General features: G+C 37.9%; 1 protein-coding gene across 1 annotated transcript in view; it reads right to left on the bottom strand.

Annotated features, from left to right (window-relative positions):
* Positions 1-14,587: 14,587 nt before the first annotated feature.
* The window catches only part of cpne7 (copine VII), a 37,298-nt gene continuing 25,410 nt past the window's right edge, over positions 14,588-26,475 (bottom strand). Inside the window, exons 12-16 of the mRNA XM_035396559.1 lie at positions 23,556-23,610; positions 21,899-21,950; positions 21,420-21,553; positions 20,441-20,677; positions 14,588-19,278 (exon numbers count right to left, since the gene is read on the bottom strand). Coding sequence (XP_035252450.1) covers positions 19,141-19,278; positions 20,441-20,677; positions 21,420-21,553; positions 21,899-21,950; positions 23,556-23,610 — 616 coding nt within the window. The 3' untranslated portion in view covers positions 14,588-19,140. The remainder of the gene's footprint in view (positions 19,279-20,440; positions 20,678-21,419; positions 21,554-21,898; positions 21,951-23,555; positions 23,611-26,475) is intronic.

Consider the following 26,475-nt stretch of genomic DNA (forward strand, 5'->3'; position numbering starts at 1 on the left):
CTAATGCAGCCTGAGGTGAACTGCAAGCGCCAAGCGACCAGCAGAAATGCCAGGTTGCCTTGTACGCAGTCCTGCGAACACACTGGGCCTCAATAGCAAGAAAAAAAGGGCTATACAAGCTAACACTTGTTGGTCCCAACTTTCCAGAATTGTAAAGGAATGGACTTGCCTTATGAAAATAACATGAGTTGCTTACTACTAACTGTGAAGAGAAACAAACCCCTGCATGGGGAATCACTTCTCTTCAATCCCTTCTGTCAGAACGCTTGTAAAGTTTTATTGGTGCATTTATCTGATTTCCACAGATATACAAGAGCTCGGGGGGACAAGATATGACCTCACCTTCCATAGTGCTGATGATTATGCCAAAGGACAGCCTTGGGGCACATCCAGGAACACTGTGGCACTGACAAATGGCGCAAGATAGCAGTGAAATCCACTTCCTGTGTTGCAAAGGAGGAAAGGAGTTTATTGTACAATCATAGCTCTCTTGGTGTGTCTGCGTAGAAACACCATAAAAACTTATATTAATAAACGGAGAATCTAAGTAATTCCTCCCAAGAAGGTACTAGGTTTCCTCTGCTTTAGTCCACAGCTCAAAGGAAAGATGTCATACAGTAGTTTTATTTCTGTATCATGCCTAGGCTGTCACTGGTATTGCAGTCTTCAACTTCAGACTAGCAACTTCAGTAGCTCCAATAATGTAATGGAAACATGACTAATCATGTTTTTCAAAAAATATAATAATAATAATAATAATAATAATAATAATAATCATAATAATAATAATAAAGACCTTTCCTTTTCGTACCTCAACAGAAATTTTGTTGTGAGCACCAAGAAGGAAGTCGCAAGTGCCTACGTTCCAGGGTGTTTTAGCAGTTACAGATAAGGAATGGTTAGGTATTACTGTATACAATTCAAAGATAACAATGCAACAAGCTCAGATATATTCAAGAGCACTCAAAGAACTAAGGGACATTATACATTTATATATAAAAACAACTTACACACATTTATGCAATTTCTAAAAAAAAAGAGAAATTTACCAGAAAACTGCATGAGTAAAATACTCATGCACTTAATCTTTTCAGATTTAACATGACACAGTCTTTGATATTTTGTAGACAGTAAGCAAAACAACAACTGTTTTTATTATTAAATATATTTCTGTTCTTAGGTAATGCTGTAGAAAAAAAGGGAACCTGCCATATTTATATATGCTGTACGTACACATCGATTAATACATAATATATTCATTTTGCACAGATTAGCAAGGGACAACACCATGTTTTCAGCATGCAATGACCTGCTTATCTGTGAGAATGTTCAGTATTTGTACTTAACTCTGCTGACTTATAGACATTTTGGAGTTGAGAAGAAAGCTTTTCTCTTTACACAGTCCCAATTGCTCAGAGAATATTTCATGCATGGCCAAGCAAATAATGCCAACTGCAATAGACCACATTGATTAAGCCTTGAGGTCAGACAGCAATATGGCATCACTCAAGCTGAAAACAACTGCTCCCACAGGTGATTTGGATGCAGAGAATCACCATCGCAGAGGTTATGCATAAGGTCACATATACAGAATTGGTAGCTCCAGGGCAACATACTGAGGTCTATTATTTCCACTGATTTCTGGATAATGTTGCGAGTGAGACTTCGGATTGGTCAGGTGTGACTGGGTGCGAAGTTACTGCGCCATTATTATTGTGTTTTTATTTAAAATACACTCTTACCCAGAGCTGCCTACAGGGCAATCAAGGTATGATACATGAAAAGCATTACACAAGAGCTGCAACACTGAGGGTAGGCATACAAATTATAATATAGTACAACAGATTTACTGCATAAGCTAAGAGGCAGAAGTGATATATCACCACACACACATTCTTACAACCGAAAAAAAAAACTTTCACAGTCAAAGATAAGCTTCAAGTTATACAATATGTGCAATATATTTATACTGTATAATTATATTTGAAACTTGAAAAACATTACTGCAATACAAGATTAAAACATACCAATGAATTTCATTATATTGGAGGGTTATATAATTTCCTGTTGATTTTTGATGTACGTCAGAGCCAGATGGATCATTGGCTAATTGGGGGACACACTGGCCAGACAGCTACTGAAACATTGCAGTGTTCAAGCTGAATCACAGTCAAATGCCTGATTTATTGAATTTCAACATACACTGTTGAAACAGTAAGTGACACACAGTTCATGTATTCATATTCAACTGTCTTCAACATTCTGCAACCTTTGTCCATGTACATGGCATGCCTGTCATTTGTCATTATTCAGGCCACACTTTACATTATACAAGGCCAAGTAGACTGAAATTCAAGTTTTGCCATTATACATACAATGTGACATTAGCGATACAGTTCCTCTGTAGGTACAGTGTACTTGCACAGGCATTATGGCTTCTGTTAAAAAAATTGCAGATATGTTGTGCATGCTGCGATACTCAAGATAAAACCTGTCTAGATAGTAACAGTACTGAATTGTAATGCGCAAGAACATGTCTTCAAAAAATAATAACTTTTTTTCCAATTCCCATCAAGCATTTTACCAATATTTCACAGACATCACTAAAGGAGGAAAATTACCAATGAACTATTATAACCTTGCATACACTGTCTCTCAGTAAGGTCTATAACATCTTATTGGCATGACTTACTATACCAATACAATGCCAATATGGCTTGTTCAGTGGGTGAAGACAAGTACCCACACATGTACAGTATACACAATTGATTTGAAAGTTGCAATGATAATGGTGAGTCACCAAGCCTATGACTGACGATGCACATATCCTGTTAGTGGAGTCCTTCTCAGTTACATCATCAGCTGTAATTTGTACTCCGGCTATCTGTATCATCACCTGCGGATATTAAAGTTTTTTAATGAGCTTTTCCTTTGAGGACAGTAAGATGGTTTAATGAGACTGGTGTGAATTTTACGGAAAAGCAAAGGGGTTTATGCCATAGAGGCATACTTTCAGCTAATGAGAGAGCAAAGCACTATTGCACTACTGCAAATAAATAATAACAGCTGAATTATCAACATTTTTATATATTACATAAATGTGGTTATTTTTACTTGCGCATTTCCACTTACTAGATATGCAGAAGCAGAAGCCACCAGACATCAAAAAATGCACAGAAAATCTATGAAGTTACAGCAAAATGTGTTTCTGTAATTAGAGCAAATTCAGTTTATTTCTGAGTTGCACAATTTAAGATTTATTTTATTAACTCTTTCTTCATCACCGGCAAAGAGAAACCATTCAAATGCACACACACTTGCTGGCAGATAAGTGTTACAAGGGGAGTGTTTGTGTTAAACTAAAAAAAAGGAAAGCACTACATCTAAACTTTATATTAACAGCCTTGCAATCCTCTGAGGATTTAATTTAAAGTTGACTTCAAAACTTCTATATACTTGTTAGCAATTCCCTTGTCCACACTACCTCTTATATTCGTGACATTAAATGACACAGTTTTCATGTTTTGAAAATAACTGTACTTCATACAGGAGCCAATTTCTTTTCTACATCATTTGAAATATGAGACTCTTTCAATCAGAACATGATTGTGCTGTGTACCAATGGATTAAATTCTCTATCTTGGGTGCACCACATCCAGATTCAGTTATGCACTGGCATTTAGGTTACATGAGGGATTAATTGCATGATTAGCAAGTTACCTAATTACTTGGGTGGTACACCCTAATTGGGTGTACCACCCAAGTAAATAAATACACAAACAAATAAATAATTAAATATAAAACCAACAATGATAAGATTCACATTCTGTACATTTATACATTTTGACTGACAGTTCTAAATTAAACTTGTATTAATTATTTGTGTAGCCCTAGTGGGCCCTCTGAGAATCTTCACATTTGCACTTGTGTCTTTGACCTTGTTTGATTGGACGCCTCAATGATTTATGTGCTGTGTGCAGTTTACCCCGCAAATGAATGGCAAATCCTATTATTGATGTGTCTTCAACTGCAGGAAATCAGACTTAACAGATTCCCATCAAGGGTATTTGTTAACAATTAAACTCCATGAGTCTTTTTTCGAGGGTTTCTGTCACTATCATTATAATAGGCCTCATTCTACTCTGTAACAAGAGAAGATGCAAAATTTAGACCCGACAGCGGCGTAGAGGATTAGTGGCCAATGCAATCATACACACACACACACACACACATACACACATGTGCACGCACGCAAACACACACACATACATACACACACACACACATTTAGAGGAAATGAATTAAGCGAAATAGAGTTTTGTGCTCCACTAGGAGAAATAACAAGTTTATATATCACATGGGACTACAAGTTAAAAATCACTGAATCAGAACAGAATAAAACAGAATTTACTTTTTGGTATAAATATACTTTTTTGCCACAATATGATCCTAAGACATACAATATATACAATGTGGCCTACACAGAGATGATTAATTTAAATATTACAGTTTCGTTATACCGCTCTTCTACAAGATCCTCATCTCTTTCAGACAGTGAGAAATATATATAAAGGATCTTAAATAACTTACAATGATTACAACATTTCTTCTAATTATGTGACCAAATTAATACTGGAAGAGCTATAGCAAATGATGCTCTCAACCCTGATCCCAGATATCCACAGGGTCTGCCTGAGAAGACCTTAGACACCACATGAGGAGGAAATTGTGTTATAAAGTTCTTTCATTTATAAATTAAGCGCTGCAGAACAAAAACTAACAGATCCTTTGGCACTTTAGGTCCAGGGATGAGAAGCCCTGTTGAGCCTCAGGTACAGAAGGCAAGCTCAGACTACAGGCCATATCATTTTTTCTGTACTACCATTCTCTGTCTTAAAGAAAGATCTTAAGTGGCTATATTAAGCGGCTCTTTGGATTTCAGACTTACTTAAATTGAAAAATATTTTCTCAGTAGAGCGCAAGTGGTTACAGATTACAGCTTGGGATGACGGATTCATCAGTGGCTGTACCCTGAAGCTTCTGTCAAGGTCTCCCACCCTATATGAAATAGACAATCAGCTGAGTGACAAATATGTGAAATATTTCAGATTGGTATACTTCCACACACCATAGTAAAACTTACCGAAGGAGACAAAAGGTCAGTAAAGGCCAAGTAATTCATTCTTTGAAATACAGTGTCAACATTTTTCGTAGATCTATATCTTATGTAGGAAATGACAACTTAAAAGTGCACAGAATGTTTCCCCCATAATGAGTGTTGAAAGAATCAATCGTTGCCTAATTCTGTTCATTACAGGAGGGTAATTCAATTGTTTGTTTTGTGTGCTTGAAACAATAAATCAATTTCATCACACTGCTCAGTTATTAATAATTACATTCATTTGAATCTTGCATTGATTCATGACAGTGTATGTGGGCATGTGGAAAAGTTTAATTTAGCAATTATCCATTAAATGTTTCAATAATACTTACAATAGGCCTCATTCACAAAACTTAAAAAAAAATATTTTTACTTTTGTTCTTAAAAATGTACCTATGAAAAACCAATATGGAATTCATGACACACATGCTGACCTTTATTTTTGTGCATATCCAAAGTGTACGAGATGAAGAATGCTGACTAAATTTTATGCACAATCATGTTCATGTAATTAGCATAAGGAAATAGCCATGTGCAAATACAGATGAAAAATGATGAATGCCAAATAATGTTCTTGAAAACGTTCTTACACACAGTTTACAATCAAATGTCCTTCGTGAATGAGGCCGAATGTGTCAATAAAAGAGGATTGCTTATCAAAAACATATTTATTTATCAAATGGTGAATTTTTCTTCCACTAATGGTAAAATATAAAATATGAAATTGCCAATTGACACTGAAATACTTTAAAAGTGAGTTCTATTATAAAAAAAATTACAATACTATATTTGTACTTTTTAATTTAGTCAGGAAAGCAAGTGGGAAAAGATCTGGCAATTTAATTCACATTCTTAATTCTTTTTAATCAAATAGAAACCTTTTCTGATTTTTTACTAATTAAAATTAAGAAAACGTTTAAATGCCATTGCGAAACCTGAGGTCAAATTTTCTTCCCCAGGAAGAGTCACTTATGAAAAAGTATTAAAGCATTTTATTTGATTGACCCAGGCTTCTGTATTGGATTGGCATGTAAATAAGCAGGACATGCAAAATACTTTTAGTCTCTATAGTGCATAGGTTAATCACAGCCAGTGATCATGTTACATGTTCACCTACACCAGTATTAGCTTGAATGATATCAAAGGAATTACAGGATGCAATTAGACATGTCACTGAAAACATAACACAAATTGCACACTAACACAAATGCCAGACAATAGATCCTCACAGTTAGTTGACATTGGCCAAAACAAGTTTCTTTCACAAGATATTCCCCCAAATACTGTGTTCTTGAAAAAGTATGTCACGTTGTACATTAAGCTCCATTTCAATCATGCATAATCATTTGAATTTAATTTCATTTGTGTTTGCTAGTCTTTACCCAAGGAAAGCAGATTAACCACACACACAACCTTTCATTCAAATGTGAGATTTAAGCAAAGACAAATCCATAGACATAGATACTAAATGATTTTTTTGTAATCGTGTAAAATGCAATGTAGAACAAATGCTTTTAATGCTCCTGAATGCTTCTACAGCAATCATTAATATTATAAAACCTTAATACAGAGTACATATTAACTTTTAATGAGTGGCTCTTAAATGTACTTAAAGCTTAACGTGGATAAATAATGACTGCATGTCTTAGCAAAGAATATAATAATTGCATGGAAAACAATGGGATGGTGTTGATTTTGACAGCTTGGCTACTTTTTAATAGCACAGTTGCCATTAGACAGCCTGCAGAGTAGTTCCTTAAGTATCCTGTACTCAAGAAAGAAATATATAAAGGCTGGCTTAACTTTTCCTATTTGTACAATTTTGGTATTGCATATGAGGCCTTTCTTATGTGGACAAAGTGTTGTCTGTGTGCCTGAAAATGCACACATACAACACTTTTTAGTTTTTTATCATCATTGGAAACAACCTTTAATACCTAGCAGGAAAGCATATATATCGGTAATTGTTATTCATTTAAATGAAATTGATGGACCATACAGATTATTCATTTTTTTTAAGTGCTTCCAGTGTTTTATTACCTTGCTAGATTTAAATGACAGATTCGATAATTTTGTTTCTTACAACTATTGAGCTCCTTTGGCAAAATTTTTTACCTTGGAACAAATCACCACACATTGTGCTGACTGCCACCAAGTGAAAGTTGTGCGATGGCACAGCCGGGCATTTGCATTCACATGAAATTTGCATGCACAGAGTATAAATTAGCTTTAAGGCTATAATGAAAATTTAATTCAAATAGGGAGGATTTTACCCCCCAGTGCATCAGTGAAACGCTTTTGAATTCCTAGATGTTCCTGCTGTCGGAAAACTGGAGAGGCCTTCAGGACCTTGGACAGCAGCATCCTCAAGGGTGGAAAGCACTGAACTGAGCTCAAGGGAATCTTACAGTATCACAGCACGAATGGAAGCGGAGCAACAAAAACACTGTAATTCCATCACAGAGAATTGTTTCGTTTGTGAATTACTCAGTGATATAAAAATAAAAGCGGGTTTAAAATTTTAGTTAAAAAACACACTCATGCGTAAGGATCAGAGAGAATATTGCATAAATAATTCTTGTTAAATGTGATGAACACCGCATTATGCTTGGTTCATTTGCATATCTAACTCTTCAGGAATCCTCTGTAAAATTAGAATTTTTGTGATGTTTTTGTGATAGAGTGATGTCCTAAAATAGTTGTCTGTAAAAAGGTTTGGGCATTAAGGCAATCAGAATTAGTTCTATTGGGCAAGAAGGATTTAGTTACAGAGCTTAGGTGTGGCAAACTCTGAATATAGTTCAATAGGTCAACTATTAATTACCCTCTTTTTCACCAAGTACCCCTCTGAAACAAAAATCTGGCTCCCTAGATGTGACTGGCTACACAGTCCCTTACATTCTTAAGAGTTCTCTCATTTGAAAAGTGAAAAGGGTGCATATTAAATAATAATAATAATAATAACTTGATTATTTGACACAAAATATAAGCAATCAACAAGGTTTGAGTTCTACAATGATTGTCATTAAGTAACAAGTCCAAGAAATGGACAAAGCAATCGCGCTCACAAAGAGAGGAGACAGTCTTTTGTGTCTTGGCATTTGAAGTGTACACTCTATTACCCAAGTAATGTGCAGCCCTTTTTTCACCATAGCATTCTGGTAGAAGGTCATCTCATATTGTAGTCTGAAATCAGAGTACATCTTCCTCTTCTTTTTTGTTAAGATCCAAATGAGTCATCAACTCTCTGTTTTCCCCTACCAGCAGTAAGTCTATTTGACAGGCAGTACAAATTTGACATCTGAGTTTGAATTATTTTGGTCTTATGGGGTTAATTGCTAATTGAGTGGTCTGCTTTGCACCACATAATTAGAAACATAGTATTACTGTTGTTCTGGTTGATAATAATAATAATAATAATAATAATAACAAATACCACACTACTATGTTTTCAAACAGTAGTTTGTAAATAGCCAGCTATTTGTTTCATTTAAGTTCTATCTGTGTATAGAAGTACAGCTTTACAGGGCATAGCACCTGTGTTCAGTATTTTAATGTAATCCAGCAACAACATTTCTCTCATTCTCACTCCCTCTCTCATGTTCTCTCATTCTCTCACCCCCTCAAGCAGGCATAAAGGAAGCATACTGTATTTGTTCCTGCTTTACCTTAAATCCACACCTGAACAGTTTATTTTTCAGTAGGTTACACAAATTACCAACCATTAAGCTCATCAAAAATTCTGCCCAGCAAAAACTACTTGAAGAGCACTGACTGCTTGAAAAGACAATATGATTCTTGCTTTCCATCCTTCCTCCACTGTGTGGCACCATCTTATTAGGGCTAAAACCCCAGGATGATAAAACTGGATTAAAATAATTTGAAGATCCCTGGCAAAAATGTTGAAGGTAACTCATTTATATTGCAAAAGGTGTTGAATTCAGTTTTACTGATGGTAAGCCACTCTGGATCAGAGCATCTGCTAACCATGAATGGATTCTTTTTTATTATTATTCCCTAATGTTCATTCCCAGTTTGCATTACCTAATCTCAAATGTAGGACCATCCCAATGCTGTAGAGAGTGAGATGATGGGGATGAGATTTGCTCAGAGTACTTCCGCAACAACACTGGAGGGCCATCAAAGGCATAACATGTCCCCTGGAGAAAGGATTTGCTTCATTATTATGTCTCAACATTTCACAGAATCAGCACTCATTCATCCAGTGGCTCAGAGTCACTTGCCAGGCCTTTTATCTCACACTAGTCAATATTAATTTCTTGCCATTTTTCTCTCGTCTCATAGAAATAAATTCACAGAAGCTGCGCTGTATTCATGCAAATTTTATACCAGAGATTGTTTTACCCATAATAATCTTCTTAGCCTAAATTTCTGTAGGAATGCTTACCGTGAAACAACTCTATATTAAACTGATAGCGTAGATTAGCGTAGCTTTTAGCATATGATATTATGAGACACTTTTGACTACTAGCACAAGAATATATATTTGCTATAAACAACAGGAAAGCTACGTGACCCAGTCAGCTTTATGTTGTCCTTTAGTCAACCCAAATAAACACAGAGAAAAACACAGAGATTTGTTTGTGCAGATGAAATGTCAGTAGTTCCGATTATTAGAAGTTTCCAAAATCATGATTACACTTAAATATGTCTCTGTGGATTACAGTTAGGCTGCCACTCATATTGCAAAAGTTTGTTAAATTTGTTGTTATGGGATTGTTTAGATTTAAGACATAGATTAGCGCCTTAGGCAAATGATCATTAGTTTTTTCCCCCAAATTTCATGAGGTATTCAATAACCTTTTCCATAACGAAGAATCAGAATGTTATTTGTAATATGTACATTACTTTTCCACTTTTTCCCTTTAGTTTTTCCCTGCCAGTATCATCTCTCCACCACTCTTGTGATAAGCACAGCTTTTCTGTCTTTCACTATTCCCAGCCACCTCCCTCAGGATTTGCAGCCATTTGCATCCCAATTCATCTTGACAGCTTCCAATATAAATCTAAAAGAAATGGAGGTGCTGTGTTCTGTTTTAACACCCCCAGACTCCAGAATTCTCTGCCCAATCTTCTTAGGCATACAAACTAAAAATATTGAAAAGAATATTTAAAAGATATTTTTAAATGCTGTAGACTAGTTATAAGAAATATTAGCAGAAATAATAATAATAATAACAATAATAATAATAATACATTTCAAATTAATAATAATAAAACTAATATTGCATTGTTGTGAAACAGCTGTAGATCATGAAATGTAAGTTTCACCCCCCCCCCCCCCCCCCCCCCCCAAATAAAATATGTAAGAATCTGGGAGTTAACACGACATGTTAATTTTTCTGCCTTATTTTTAAGCATATTTAATTTGTTATGTAAAGATTGATTAGCTTTCCCTATCCCCTGCCTTCCTCTGGTTGAGTGACACAATAATGCTCCTCTTCCTCAAAACACTTTCCCTAATACATGCAATTTTGTTCAGGTGAAGAGGTCTTCAGTTTCCACGAGCCAATCATTTCATCACTATGCAGTCACTATGGAAACAGAAATAGTTCACTATGCTCCTGCAGTGGTCACCAAACGAAAGGAACGGTCTTAAGCGGCCACACACAGTGCTGATTGCCTCATGTTAAGTCACTGGAGAACCACTGGTTACTATACAGCAGGGGTCCTCAATCTTATCCAGAAAGGGCCGGTGTAGGTGTAGGCTTTCATTCCAACCAAGCAGTTACACACCTGATTCTACTAATCAAGCTCCTTAGCAAAGACTCTAGTGGTTGATTAGTAGAATCAGGTGTGTAACTGCATGGTTGGAATGAAAGCCTACACCCACACCAGCCCTTTCTGGATAAGATTGAGGACCCCTGCTATACAGCCATAATGAGCATGCGTACGCCTTCCAAACAGCCAACAATGTGCCCTCATGCACACAGGGAAATCAAAAAAAAGAAATCAAGAATTCCAAGAAAAGAAATCAGTCTGATGCCCTATTACAAGTCCAACTGAACCACTCTCAAATTATTATTTTTGTACAGAACAATAATTTTTGTAAAAAAAAAAAATCTGCGCAAAATTAAAAATAAATCCATGAAATGCCAGTTTTTAGTCTCCAGTGCATTAGCTGTTGTATATTAATGATGTGAAACCCTGGCTAATGAACAGTCACATAGCCTGTCACGAATGTATGTGGATTTTCTACAATGGGCATGCTTATTACCACCAATTCTTACCAAACGCTGAAAATAAATGTGTCATACAATGTTGGGCAATTACTGATTCTATACTGTATTAAACAATTAATTCTTAGAATTAATTTAGAAAACTAAGTCTAAATAATCTTTGAATGTATTTATTGTTCCTAAATGCACTGGTAATCTCCCCATGACTGTCATTTAGCCATGAAAAAGCATCATGGTGTGTGTGTGTAATATTTTCCGAATATTATTTTTTGGCAATAAAATGAACATGAATGACAATGCAATTCAATAATTTGAATTTTAAAATGAAAACAATAATTATAATATACTGTATATATACACACACATACAAAATATGACCAAAGGTATCTGGACACTCCTTGTTTTGAGGCTGTTTTTCATGGTTTGGGCTAGGCCCCTTACTTCCATTTTTAATTTTAATGCTACAGCATACAATCACATTCTAGACGATTCTGTCCTTCCGAACAGTTTTAGCATGACAATGCCCTCAGGCACACAGCGATGTCCACATAGTAATGGTTTTGTTGAGAACAGTGTGGAACTTGACTGGCTTGCACAGAGCCCTGACCACAATCCCATCCAACACCTTTGGGATCAATTGGAAAGCCAACTGCAAGACAGGCCTAATCGCCCACTCAGTGCTTGACCTCACTAATGCTCTTCTGGCTGAATGGAAACAAATCCCTGCAGCGATGCTCCAACATCTAGTAAAAACCTTCGCAGAAGAGTGGAGGCAGTTATAGCAGAAAAGGGTGGAACAACTCCATATTAATGTCCGTAACTTTGTACATGCTACACACCGGTGGTGGGTGAAGTGAGTTCTCACTCATCACTGTAAAGCACTGTGAGTGTTCAAAAAAGTGCTATATGAATGCAATGATTCATTCATTCATTCATTCATATAAAAACACAAAAGAGCAACAAACCATTCCTGTTTCCAAGCCATTTCCAAACAATTTCTCCCAGCAATGGTTTGTTCAAGGGACATTCAGGAAACCATTTTGGGATCATTTACCCGAACTTTTCAGGAATGTTCTGGTTTAAAAAAATAAAAACTGTAAGCTGAGCATCCAGATCATCAAAAGTGTTCTTCACTCACTTTCAAATAAAAACAGACAGATTATATATGTACATTTGAGTTCTGTCATAATCTAATACCCAGAACATCACATAGTATTAGGTAATTGAACTTGCTGCTAGACATACTGTAAGCTAAGCCATGAGTGGCTCAGTTAATTGCATAAACATCATCACACTTTGGCTAATATTGGTTATTAGATACTGAGAAATATCATTGTAATGCAAACAGAGATACAAAGCAGGTCTTCATTCCTCGCTTTGAAATCAGTTCAAATGCAGTACTGGATAATTCAATATCACCATGTTTGCAGTTCTGTTTAATAGCAGCACTGTAAAAATTGCCTCTTTTCTTTTCATCATGTCTCAGAGGTATTCATCCTCAAAAGATGACAGTAGTTATTGGAAAAATCCAGTTCACATAAAAGGACAATGAATCATAATGCACACTTCATTTCAAGGCTATCTTCAGTTTGGAGGAATCGGCAGTCCTGACCTTGTTCGGACGCTGTAGTGCATTCGATAACCAACCTTAAGCATGGATTTATTTCTCCTCCTCGCAGTGCTGCCCAACTCCCACTGAAGGACAAGGAAAAAAGAACCGAAGCATCGCATTCCTTCTCCTCCCTGAGGAAGTATGTCTCCAGGGAGTAGATGACATGGCCATTCACAAACTTGTCTCTTCGCTTTACTTGTGGGGCATCTGAAAGGATTAAAAAAACTGGGACAGAACTGCCACATTTTTTTTTTCTTTTATCAAATCAAAATTTGGACCAAATTCGCACCACAACTTAGTAATAACTTTACAGTGGTAAAAAGTTTTTTGTGTGGACACAGTATGTGCACGTTCTGTCAGCAGAGAACTTAGTGTTCCTCGTTCTTTCAAGAATGTCGACACTTATGCTTAGACTGAATCAACAACTGTCCTTAGCTTTGACTCACTAACTGCATGTTGTTGTTTTTTCTTCAGCAGTTCACCAAGTTCAGCCATCATGGAAAATCATTGAAAGATTCTACCGGAACATTTGCATTAATAAAAAAATTAAGGACCAATATTGATTCAATCTAGGCTTCTTATAAGGCATGAAAGTAATTATTTCGCAACTCCAAGGCATCTAATACTGCACAGCACATGCATTCACCATGTGCATCCATGCACCTTCTCCTACATAATATGTCTCAGATAACCTATTCACATGCAGTAGCATGTCTGATTGAATAATATCAGACAACTGAAGGAAAAGCGGACAAACACATACGTACTGGGAATAGCATGAATATTATAGCAAAGTAAAATCCTCATAATTCCCCACCACTGTTAAGTCTATTATTCCCAGAAGGTATTCTCCAATGAAGACTTTGTACTGTATATATATATTCTTTAGTAGTATACATAATATCATATAGTCAGCAGAATTGATCGTATTGACAACTATTGACCAATTTGACATTTGAATTTCAAATTCAACAGCAGGGAAAGAAAGCCTGAGAGAACAGATCGAAGAAAAACCAAGAATATAGCAAATAGCAATAAATATTTCATCTTTATTCAGGTGTTTCTGTTAAAAACATTCAAACTTCACAAGAAGAGGGTCTTCTCTGTCTGACAGATAAATACACAACCATAGCCACCGTCATTCAGTCAACTGGCTGAGAGGAATATAAATCAAGGAGCCCACGCTAGTACAGAGTACAGAGCTTCATTTTCTTTCTTTCAAATCATACTGAAAAAGAAGTTACAACATATTTAAAACACACAGAAGCATGCATGCAATAAAGCATTTTACTTTACCCCTCATGTGCTGTTGGAAGTGGAGAAAAGCTCAGTACATATTTATTCTTACACAATCTCCCTTTCTGGATTCAGAAGTTTGACTGTAAGTATGTGAAACTCGTCTCCTTTTCTACATCATATCCACACCAGTGTGTGTAAGAATCATAGCTTTAAGAATCAGAGGGACTGAGGAATTATATTTGTTTTATTTGTACATTAACATACACAAACACACAGCTAGATGTGTGAACATTGACTGACAAAGGAACAGCTCAATTATTTCAACTTGCGCATTTTTCAGGAATGGTTATGAAAAGAATTAGAAATAGTCAAATGAATAAGCAGTCCATTTATTCATGAAATTAGATTTTTTGTTATAATCACATTTTTAATAGAAACACAAATCATTAAGCATTAGCATGTTCTATATTAAAGTTCTGGCCATTAAAAACAGTGTCTGGGATTGTTCATGTACTTTTTAGCCATGGATTACTATCCCTCCACCCTGTTATCACTGATTTTGGATTTACCAAGTTCCGTCTATTGAATATGATATACTGAAGTGATTAAGTTATTTGAAGTATTTTCATTTCTGTAAATGTCTTGGCTTGATGTCTAGGGGAAGCCAAGCACTGACTGGTAGAAATGTGCACTGGCAGCACAGAATGACAATGTCAAACTAAAATCAGTTCTGTGGTGAAGACAGACACAGATTTGTTCATTTGCCTGACTGGTGGGAACTGCAGTTAGCAGATCACAACTATAAAATGGTCGTGGATGCTCTGAAAGCCTATGATAAGTACTTTAATTACCTTTCAGCCGTTTAGCTTTGAGTGCTTAAAATATGAAGAGGGTCTAAAAATCATTGATTGTATTTTGTGTATGATTTAAAAAATATACACAAATCAATCATTTAACAACTTTTAAATAGTTTCCAAGAGACAAAATTGTGAAACAGTTTAGAAAATTACAATGCCTGGATAATATTTTATTCTTAGAATCCCTGAATCATTAAAATCTCTTTAAATACTGAACAACATGTACATGTTTTGTTTGTCACAATCTACATTTCCATTCAGACATTTCTGTAAATGCACCATATTTGTATATTTTAAAATAAACATGCAAAAGTAAACTCTGTAACAAAAATTAAGACTTCTTACAATATTTATTTAATCTTTTAGAATTCAGCTCATATGTTTAATTCATATATGGCATATTTTTCACAGAAAACTTAGGTGACGGTGACATTTGAAAACAAGACACTTTATACGGTACATGGTGGGTTTGCAAGAAGAAATTTATTACTAACTTTTTCCAGGTAAAGGGGAAAGTGATTTAATGGGCTAATGATAATAGGAGTTTAGCCTGTTCCAGAGATCACACACAACCTTGCCTGCTTCATCTGGAGGTAGCAACAGACTGGGTTATACCACCATTTAGTCATTAACCTGCCAGACGTAGTCTGGTAGGTTTTTTATTTTTATATTTTGTCTCTGCCAAAGTCGCCATTTTAAATACATTATGGACATTTTAATTAAGGAAGCTGAAACTGTCAAAAAAAGAAACCGGAGATCAGTGCATACAAATATGTTTCCACATGCATCCAGGTGCATTTAACACAAGCATGTTTATTACTGGGTACCACTAGATGGACCTAATGAAAGCTGTACAAATACAAAAGTGTTACATTTTCACTTCAAAATATCAACTTAGTTTTTCTTTTCATTCTTCTTTTGTTCTGTTCATTGCGAACATTTATGCAGCATGCCATTTTACAGGAAACAAAGCACAAATAGTACATTCTCATTTAAACAAATTAAATAGTAACTGTCAAATCAAATCTTTGCCTTCAAAGAACTGTACACCAGGATGAACAGTATTTCCCAAATGATATGAAATCAGCAGTGGATTCAATAAATGCATCCAAATCTATAACAGTGTCTGGTGGTTATGGATAACAGTTCTGCTATTGCATGATGCTAATGAAGGGTGGCTAAGCAGGTTCTTGCACCCTCTCCTCAAATATCTGCCTACTTTAATGGTCACTGAGGTAGACACTACCAAATGGCCCATCCGTGAAGTGTTGAAGAAAAACATTTTTACAAAAGAGTAAAAAAGGTTTTAGTAACCCTTACAAAAAGTAATAATCTTATTGTTGAAGCAAGCATTAATGATAATATTTACAATTTTTCCACCAAAAAATACTGCATAATATGAAAATGTGAAACGACTCCTATCATTTTAAAAGTTTCAGAGTTTCATGCTATTAATCACGTGTTATGTGATATTAATTAATAAACAAATCAATTAGTTTGTTTTATCAGATTGAATTATGAGGCTCATATTGACATGTAAATGGTAATTTAGCTAAACACCATGTACCTTACAAGAAAGCACAAGTGTATACTGTCTGCACACATGCTGTATCATCACAGTACTGATGGAGGAAGGGCTTCAAGATAACATGTAACTGTATTTTGTAGGAGATAAGTGGTAGCTATCAAGATCCAATGGGTCAGTGTGTCATTTCAATTAGTAAAATGTGATGCATGCTTGTTTTAAAAACTATTATTAAAATTGTTAGATAATGCAATGGCCGTGCAACTGATCAATGCTGGAGAATATAGTATATAAAATGTATACAGTATATTAAAATCAGAGACATCATTTAAGTCAAACATTTTAGTGCCACTGATAGATGTGGGGTACAGGAACAGAATTTCCAGTATGAAGTATACTGACTACCTTTTGCTGAAATATTTCAATATTGAAGTCTTATCTTACAATATAGCAAAATCACTCGTTATTATTTATTTTGGTGTCAATAAAAACAACCACATGTGCATAGGACGAATGTGGCAGTGCTTAGAGCCTGATTATTTGAAAGGACAGAGCCAACCACCAATATGAGGAGGAGGAGCAAACACGAGCATCAGCCAATGAGACTGAGGAGTATACAACAAACCGACAATCAGAAGCGGAGGACCACACACCAACAACAGAAAACAGTAAGGAAAAAATACGCCAGGGGCCTGTATCACAAAGCAGGATAACGGAGTTAGCTGGATAACTGCACTCAGTAAAACCCAAAACAGCTCCTTTTACATCAGTCCATGGTCAGATTTGGGAGGGTTCCGTGTTTTACTCAGCACAGTTATCCAGCTACCTTAGCGATCATACTGTACATGATAAAGGCTCCAGGTCTTTAAAGTACAAACATACGTAATACTGTACTTATGCATTTTATGTTGTGTGCCTGTAAAACACAATATAAATGCAACTTTTGTCAAAGCCATTCATTTAATTGCAGAAATGACTTTTGACAATGAGCTAGTTGATCTTGATGGAATGTACATCAAAAGTCAGTCCACATCAATGATTACTGATTTTCTATCACGTTGTACAGACTATAGAATCTGTATATAAAATCCCTCCAGTACTTGTGTTGCAGTGGCATATGCATATGTCATACACATTCATATAAAAAAACAGGAACCCAGAAGCAAAACAGCACAGCAGCTTTTGATTTGATTGTTCAAGTTGCATTATCAAAGGTTGCATTAATGAATCATAGTGAATCCAAATGAAGAGAATATACACTCGCAATTTCCATCATCTGTTTATACAGTTGCCATGTCGCTGTGTTGGAGAGTAACTGCTGTAATTTCTTTCTAAAGGGAACATTCTGTCAGACTCTCTCAGTCAGCTGAACAGCTCACCTCAGAAAGGCTTTGCATAACTGAGTACAAAGGAAGAACATTCAGAAAACATGCCAAAATTAACCGAATACCAATTCACACAAATGTTTGATATTTTAAATGAAAAGATGGCCAGGACCATTCCCACCTGACCATTCCCATGAAACCATTCCCACGGAAATATTACAGGAAGAATGCATGGTTAATCATCCTGAATAAGCTAAACTACTTTCCCACACATTAAATCCAAAGACATAGCAGTTCACAGATCTGTTAATTATATCAGCACATTCCCTGTTTTGAGTTATACAGTCTTCTTTGTTCAGTAAGAAAGGGCAGTTTTGAACACCAGGGTTTTTGGAACTTAAATATTTTACATATTGGACAATCACAATCTCACCATTAAAGTGACCTATCAAGATCTTAATCCTTCACCGTTATTCTTTAATAATACCCATAAATTGAAACGACCAAGCTTGGCAACCTTGTTGCAGTAGTTAAGGAGTCCAACTGGAATCAGCCAGTTAGAATGCTGAGTGTTTGTGGACATGCAGTCGTCTTCAAGAAACACAGTGTTTATATAAATATATTCCCTTTTTTCCCAAGTAACCTTGTATATGTTTTTCTTTAATAATCAAAGAATAATGTAGTTCATATTACATCCGTTTTGATATCTGTGCTTGATCTCCGACAGTCTATGTATAAACCTGCATCAGCAGGCCAGCAGTGAGCTCAAAAAGAGAAATCAAAAGCAGGGAATAGGAACGAGGCATGGAGAAAGACAGAAGAGTTCACAGGCATTATAAAAATGGGGACAGTCCGGAGAAACGTGCAGAAAGAGGTGAGAGAGGAATTGCATGTGGCAGGCGTTGCAGAGTCCTGTGGTCCTGGTGGAAAAGTGTACGGGGTTTGCTTGAATGCAGTCTCCATGTTACACCATGGTTCTACACCACAACCACCCCCCCCCCCCACCCCCCCCAAAAAAGAGTCTAGCTCCCATGCTGAACGGATAGGGTAGGCAGCAGAAAAAGGTATTTTTCAAACAAACAAAAAAAAAATTTTGTCCACATTTTAAAATCTTTTTTTTTTTTTTTTTTTTTTACTGTATTTTGCCAGAACACTCCTGCCATCATCCACTCACCTGGATGACAGAGGCTGGCCGAGCTGTTCCTTTGATCTCTTTCTCTGTTATTCCGGCGTGTGTGGGACGGAGTTGGGCCAATCCACGACGGGGAATTTGGGAGCGAAGGCCTTGTGGCTGTAGTACTCCACAACCTGCTTGGGCACCTCAGCCAGGACACATTTGGCCAGGGCAGCAGGGGAGGCCTGGGTCAGGAAAGGTGCAGCGACAGCAAAGGCGCATTAGCCAGCTAAACACAGCTCGCGTCTTAGCGCTCACTCAAGGTCAAAGTATCGATTACCACGGGCATACGAAGCCAGTACATCATTTCAGCAACACTGCGAGGCCCAAAAGCTGGCATACTGTCATCAAATCACACTCATACTAAGGAACATAGAAAAACATGGGTGAGAAGTGCATTTGAATTGCATTTACAGTTGCTCTATGGGCTTCAGCCAACCGGAAGAAAAGTCCTAGTGGGACTTTGCACAAAGGAAAAATACAATTGAATGAGGCCATTTTACTCATCCTCCTTCAACTTCAATCTCAGAATGAATGGATTACTTTTGGCTGTACCCAGCATGCGTTCCAGGGAGCTGTTATATAACATGCTCTACCCATCTGCCCTACTTGTCAGTTTATCTCCATCCCTGCCTGCCTGCCTGCCTGCTTCGTCATGGCTCCACTTGAGGGTAATGCCATTTTCTAAAGGGCTTAGGAGGTCACATTATTTAAGCTAATGACAGCCAATATGGCAATTACAAAACACATGGCGCTTTTTGACCCCCCTCCACCCACACCACAGCGTTCATGCGCGCAATTTTAAATAGAAGCGCCCAATTTAAGCAAAAGCTAATGCCCTAACCTACTTTAAATGAGTTTGCCCGTGAAAGAACCGTGATAGGGTCGCAAACAAGCACTTCAGTAGGAGGGATTGCTGGTAACAGCACAGACCCTGCTCCATACAAAAACGAACACGTGATGTGTGAGTGAGCTAGACCCACTGTTGATGTATCCCTCAATTAAACTCACCGACTGAAACCTGAACGGCATAAACTTGCCATTTTAAATGAGGCCGGTACAGATGTGGAGAAGACTGGCCATTACTTATTACTTACTGGTTCTCATGAAGACCCACACAGCGTCTAAACGCTAACCAGCTCCTGATCTAATAAATAAAACCGCTGGAGCAAATAACTGCTTATTTCTCTGCCGCTGAAGTTTGATGTGTAAACATGAGCCGTTGACTGATAATTCTATAATTAGTTATGGGCATACTGTATGTGGGCTGCAGACTGACCGTTTTTAACAGTCTGTCATGTACGTATTAAATAAAACTAAACGCAGAGCAAATGAAGGCAGACTTACTGTCTTAAACTCCCTGAAGGGCACAAACTGGACAATGTCCCTCAGGACAGGCTCCCCTTTCGGGGAACGCAGGACCCCGTCGTCCCCATCCAGGATCTCCATGTCAGTGAAGTCTGCGTTGCCCACGCCCACGATGATGATGGACAGGGGGTGGTAGGAGGCGCGCACGATGGCCTCACGCGTGTCCGCCATGTCCGTCACCACCCCGTCAGTGAGGATCAGCAGGATGTGGTACCGCTGGGCGAAAGGGGGACCGGGCTCAGTGAGGAACATCTCCACTGTCTGACAGAGACAGCTCCCAGGCCTGAATCCTTAAAATGACTAACTGCTTGTCTTCAGTATGTTGCCTTTTTCAGATTCACTGCTCTTTTTCAGCTTTTTTTTTTTTTTTTGAAAAGCAGAGCACTCATCATCAATTTTCACACCTTACTTGGATACAGTCCTTATCCCAACCAGATCATTTGGTATCGCCCACCCACAGTAAAACTGAAATTCCACATTTATTGGTTTATGCTGAAGTTGAACATGTCCCTGGCGGCCATCGGCCAAAGCAATTACTTTTTTTTTTTTTTTGCAATAGCAACCTAATGTCCTTAATTCAGCTACATTGATTATGGAAACTTGATCAGTGATGGAGAAAGTGGTAAAGATTAGGGTTAAATAATAAATGAAGACAGCTGCAAGGACACAGTCAATGGAGAAAGGTCACAATTCTCTGTACTTCTCAATTAGTAAAAAAAGAGTAGCAAACACACACAAATAGACACACTTAAATGATTACAGAACTTCTTATTTCATGCGTTTCACAGAATCCAGTCAATTTAATCAAATTCTAGCGATTGGAAGCTTCCTGAATCTGTCGTGCCAAGGCTATAAATATTAACAGCAATGAGAATGGCGGGTATGGCTAGTCCTCTCTCTTATTCTACCAAAAACGCCACATAAATATAAGACAGAGTTCCACAGCGGGGACACTCACTGAAGCATCTTTGGTGACCTCCTCTCCCGCTGCCACTTTGGCTATTCTGCTGATGATGGGGGCCACGTTGGTGGGCCCGTAGAGCTGGATCTTGGGGAGGCAGTTCTGGTACGCTTCCACCACCCCCTGGATCTCTGCTCAGTGAGAACAACAGGCAGTTACGGCCACTCTGTCGCGGCTCGCGGTGTGACGGCGCTGCAGGGGAACAGGCCTGTCAGAAGACTGAGATAAAGGCGTCACCCTGACACCGAAAAAGGCGAGTGAATCGCGAGAGCCGTTCGGCTTCTTAAGCAGACGGTTGAAAGGGGGGGGGGGTGGGGGGGGGGGAGGGAGGGAGACAGCCTCTGCATTGCTCAGGACGTGAGAATCGACTCCAGTGGCATAACCTCCAACACGTTCAATGCTCAAATACACTAATGATGTGAACAGGTACAGGTACAAAACAGATTCTAGAAGAGTCATTAAATAATTTCTCTTACCTTCACATTCATCATCCTCTGGGTTGAAATTGATAGCAAAGTCATGAGAGACCTGCATGCGGGGAGATGACGCATGATCAGAGGGAATTCAGGTTACATGCACCATGCTGGGAGATCGTTTGTGACAGTTTCGGGAACAGTGCTGCCATAACATGATGCCCCGAATGTCACAGAGACCTCAGTGAAATGGGTAGAAACTCCCCTCTTCACTAACAATTACCTGAGCTCGGATTTAAGCATTCAAGAGGATGCAGAGTTGGTTCCCTGTTCCGTTTACATCGTAAAGTACAAGGAGATGTGAATTTAAAACAAAAAATTCTGCACGTTTCAACGCTGTACATAGTATTATTAAAGCAGTATTTTTTTTGCCTTATTCATTTGAATAATGAAGCATGGTAACACATTATCACCTGTTTTTATATGATGTACTCTAGCAAGGATTTCATTTTCAGATATGATGAAAAAAGAACCAGAAAAAAATCTCTTATGTAAAAATGCATTTCACTCTGGGCACATCTGATGTTATCTCAGGGTCTGATTCAGATAAGCACACTGCATGTGCAGATGTCATATCGATAGTGATTTACCGTGCATTTTTCTGACCAGAACATTCAACCACAAACCTCTCCTCCCCCACCCCAAAGGGGTGCCAGTCAAAACGGCTATATGTTTTCTCCATGCAAAGCAGAGACAATTTCCAAAAGTAAATATTTCCCTTGAAAATGAAATGTTTGTCAGGCTATTATTTAAATTTCAGATTGCCAATTTATGTTTCACTCGACGGGTTAGAATTTCTCAAAAGAACACAGTGAAATGAAAAACTGAATTAAACAGGACAAAGTGAAAAATTATGTAGCACGATCTGGCGTGGCATTCAGGACGGGTCGCATGTAAACACAAAGGAGAAGCAAATGCTGACTGTGACAAAACGAGCACTACTGGTACTAATCGAATTCTGACAAGAAAAGCATGTTTCAAGGTCGTGCGGCTAAAACTGATCACGGAAGTAAAAGACCTACACTGTGAGATACGCAGAACAAGTCGAATCAATTCAAACACTGAATAAAACATGATCATCTTCACACACAGCAGAATGAGGGAGGACTTCAAGAGCAGGCTTGGAAATTGTGTTCGATGGATTACATCAGTTTTGTTTTAGAATCTAGACAAAGGCATTTTAAAAGTGACCGTGCAGACCTTGAATATGTGTCACAACTTGAGAGCTAGCTTTACTAACATGATGCAGGATCACTTTAATTGCATTAATTAATACAATTAACAAAGAAAATGTTATAATAATAGATGGATTTTACATTATATAAAATAAAAATAAATATAGCCACTGAAGGGTAAACCAAGCCAAATCAATACAAATATAATTAAATCACCACATTTACCAGCAAGTCCATAAATTATTAATAACAAAGAGAACCCAACCTACCCATGTACTCAATACACATTCCAGTGAACAAATAATAATTATTGATCTTTTTTCAGATTTTCAGCTCATATGCAATTAATCACATGTTACTGGACTGTAGATAGCTATTCAAGGCCTGTGAATTGTGATGTTTATTTAATACAAAGATGCCAGCTGCCTCTTTGTTTTCTGGGTGACATTGTACCACACCATGCATCATATCAGTACCTTGCTTACCTCATAATTTGGTGGAATTCTGGCCCCGAAGCCCAGAGCAGAAAATCTTTTGTCACTGAAAAATGCAATAACACAGACATCATGCTTAGACGTAATGAACGGCAATGCAAGATTAGTGACTCAAAGCCCTGGTCAATGCGGAACTGTTGTGCGTCACTGGCTCTGCAGAGACATTTCAGAAAATCCTTAAATTGGTCCCAGTACCCAAACAGCAAATTACATTTTCACCTCGGCTCTCGTATAATTACGCACACCTTCTGCATCCCCTATTTAAATCACTGTGAGTCATAACACTGCATTTGTTACCTGTAGTTATTGTTTAAATTTGCAATAATAAGTTCCCGAGTAGAAACAGTGGCCTTGCAATTGCTGGTGTAAGTATTAGGGCCAAAATGAATTAATAACCTCCCTTGGCCACATTATGAAATTACATTACAATTTTTTTTAAAACTGTGCATGTCAGATTTCCGTTTTAAAATGAAAGGACAAGTGAGATCAGGCAGGCAAAAGAATAGTGGCACAGTAGGTAAGAAGACCTCAAATAAGGTTATAAAGATGGAAGAGGAAAACAACAGGAGACAGTACATCAGAGAAAGAGAGAGAGAGAGAGCGAGAGAGAGAGACAGAGAGAGAGAGAGAGAGAGAGCGAGAGAGAGAGACAGAGAGAGAGAGAAAAGAGAGAGAGAGAGAGAGAGAGAGAGAGAGAGGCTGAAAATAGCACAGTAAGAGAGGCAGAACCAGCAGGGGAAAGCTGTGAGACACAGATCTGATCACTCAGCCTGACACACGAGAACAAGGCTTCCTGCAAGGATTCATTCTCTAGGCCGGCTGGCAACTCAAACGCCATAACACCAAATTAGCAGAGGAGCAAAATAAATTAAAAGAGATTTACAGAGTAGGCCACATTTCTGGCAGATGAAATGCAGCAAATGGGAGAGACGGGGTGCCGAGGAGGCCCGGTTAGTCACCAGAAGTGTACAAATGGGTTTCCATTATCATGAGATCTCCAGACTGGTAGCCCCTCTGAATCGATTTGGTGCTCTATAAAGGAGCCAACATAATTGTAATAAACATAACACAGAAGCATAGATGCATTGCTCTGAGCAACATGAATACTATTTCACAATCACTGCCTCTCAGCACCCTGTGGTAGAGACAAAGCATCCTGTGGTTAAAAAAAAAAAAGAAATCACTACAAAAGAGTTACAGCTTTACATGGAAAATATTACTTTCCTGTCTTACTGAGGAATTACTGGGAGAGTCTTTCCTGCCTTACTGTGGGTCTGAGTACATGTAAAATATCTCTGTTTTTATCTATAGCAATGGCTCATTTCTTTCTCAGGTGACACTGGCTCCCAAACTGAGCGATGGTAAACAAGCATATCTTCAATCTCAGATAGCATCTAATGAAGGTCTGGATGCAGGAGAAGATGTTGACATGTCCAATTAGCTGTGAAATCCATTTAGTCTTACAAGGGAGAGAGCGAACAATACACCCACAGCAACTGCCAGGGGTAATAAACATCCTACTGTATGTTCATCAGCTTCAGGCACTGCTTTTCCTCAAGATTTTAACAGCCTCTCGCAAGTCAAGTTTCAAACACATTTCTTTTATCAGTGACTTAATGAATAGTGAAAGGAATGGCAAGATCCTTTTCACCCAGCCACAGAGGGTGACTGATTCTGTTATAATGTGGAATAGTGATTCTGGAACCAGACTTGCAATCAGTATTAGAATAAGTCGACTTAGTCATATCCTTGACAAGGTACTTACAATTGATTTCTTCAATAACAAGCAGTTGTATTGATCAATATGGTGGATAATGTCAGCTCAACATACAAGTAATAAAATGAATAAAATTGCACAAGCTGATGAGGAAAATGATCATAATCTGATGAAAAGGAGCAATACTATGCTAGTTATGACAGAAGAACAAAATTCTCTCTAAAAGGACAATAGTGTTCAAAACCCAGAGATTTATGAGCAAGCATGTTTGAGCTACCTCAATTAAATGATTGTAGCAGAGCACCTACACATGTACGTAAAGCATAACCTTTCTTCCTTTTTTCCAAGCTACGACTGTAAGTCCTGCACAAGGGCATTTGAAATGTACTTACACCAACCACCTTGAAACATCCCATTATAACACAAAAGCTCAACATGCCCGATAAACCTCCGGAGAACCAAAAGCCAGCTATTTTTAAAGCAAACTGACTTCATTTGAAAATCCAGACTGAATGCAAGGGAGGGAAGATGGCAGAGAGAGGATGCATGGCTTTCTCAGACCAACCGAGGCACAGAATCCTCTCATTGTCTCTTCTCCCCGGCTCTCCTGTGTCTCTGGGGGAAGACACCACCCAGCTCTGCACTCGAGAGCTGCCAATTGAGCTTCCTCACAGCCTCACAGAAAGCCATTTCCCAGGCTCTTGTAAGTGGCTTATTCTGCCTCTAATGAACCCCACGGGACACGAGTGCCCAGGAAAAGCCAGAATCAGCCGGTAGGGAGATGAAAACCCACTTGAGTGAAATAGGCCATGCCAGAACATGGCAGCCAGCACACGTCCATTGACAGAAAATAATGATAAACGGATAAACAAAGCACATAAAAGGATATGGGAACATCTGAGGGACGGATGGAGCTCTTTTTGTTGTGATATTTTTGTTATTCAAGTGAGTCACTGTGCCATGGGCAAGAGGGATCCAGCTTCAAAACACTTTCTGTAGGTGTACTTCCTCTGTTGCTTCAAGCCCACAGACCTTGCACTGAAAGCATTTCTCTCTTTTGGCAGAGCTTCAGTCAAGCAACGTTGGATGTCCCTGAATGCCACCAACCGTCTGAAGTAAATAAAAACCAGACCACTAATGATATGCAAATTTCAGGTGCTCATTAAATATTATTAAATATAATTTTTACAATTC

Source organism: Anguilla anguilla, chromosome 16 (genome assembly GCF_013347855.1).
Source record: "Anguilla anguilla isolate fAngAng1 chromosome 16, fAngAng1.pri, whole genome shotgun sequence".
Classification (NCBI taxonomy): Eukaryota; Metazoa; Chordata; class Actinopteri; order Anguilliformes; family Anguillidae; genus Anguilla; species Anguilla anguilla.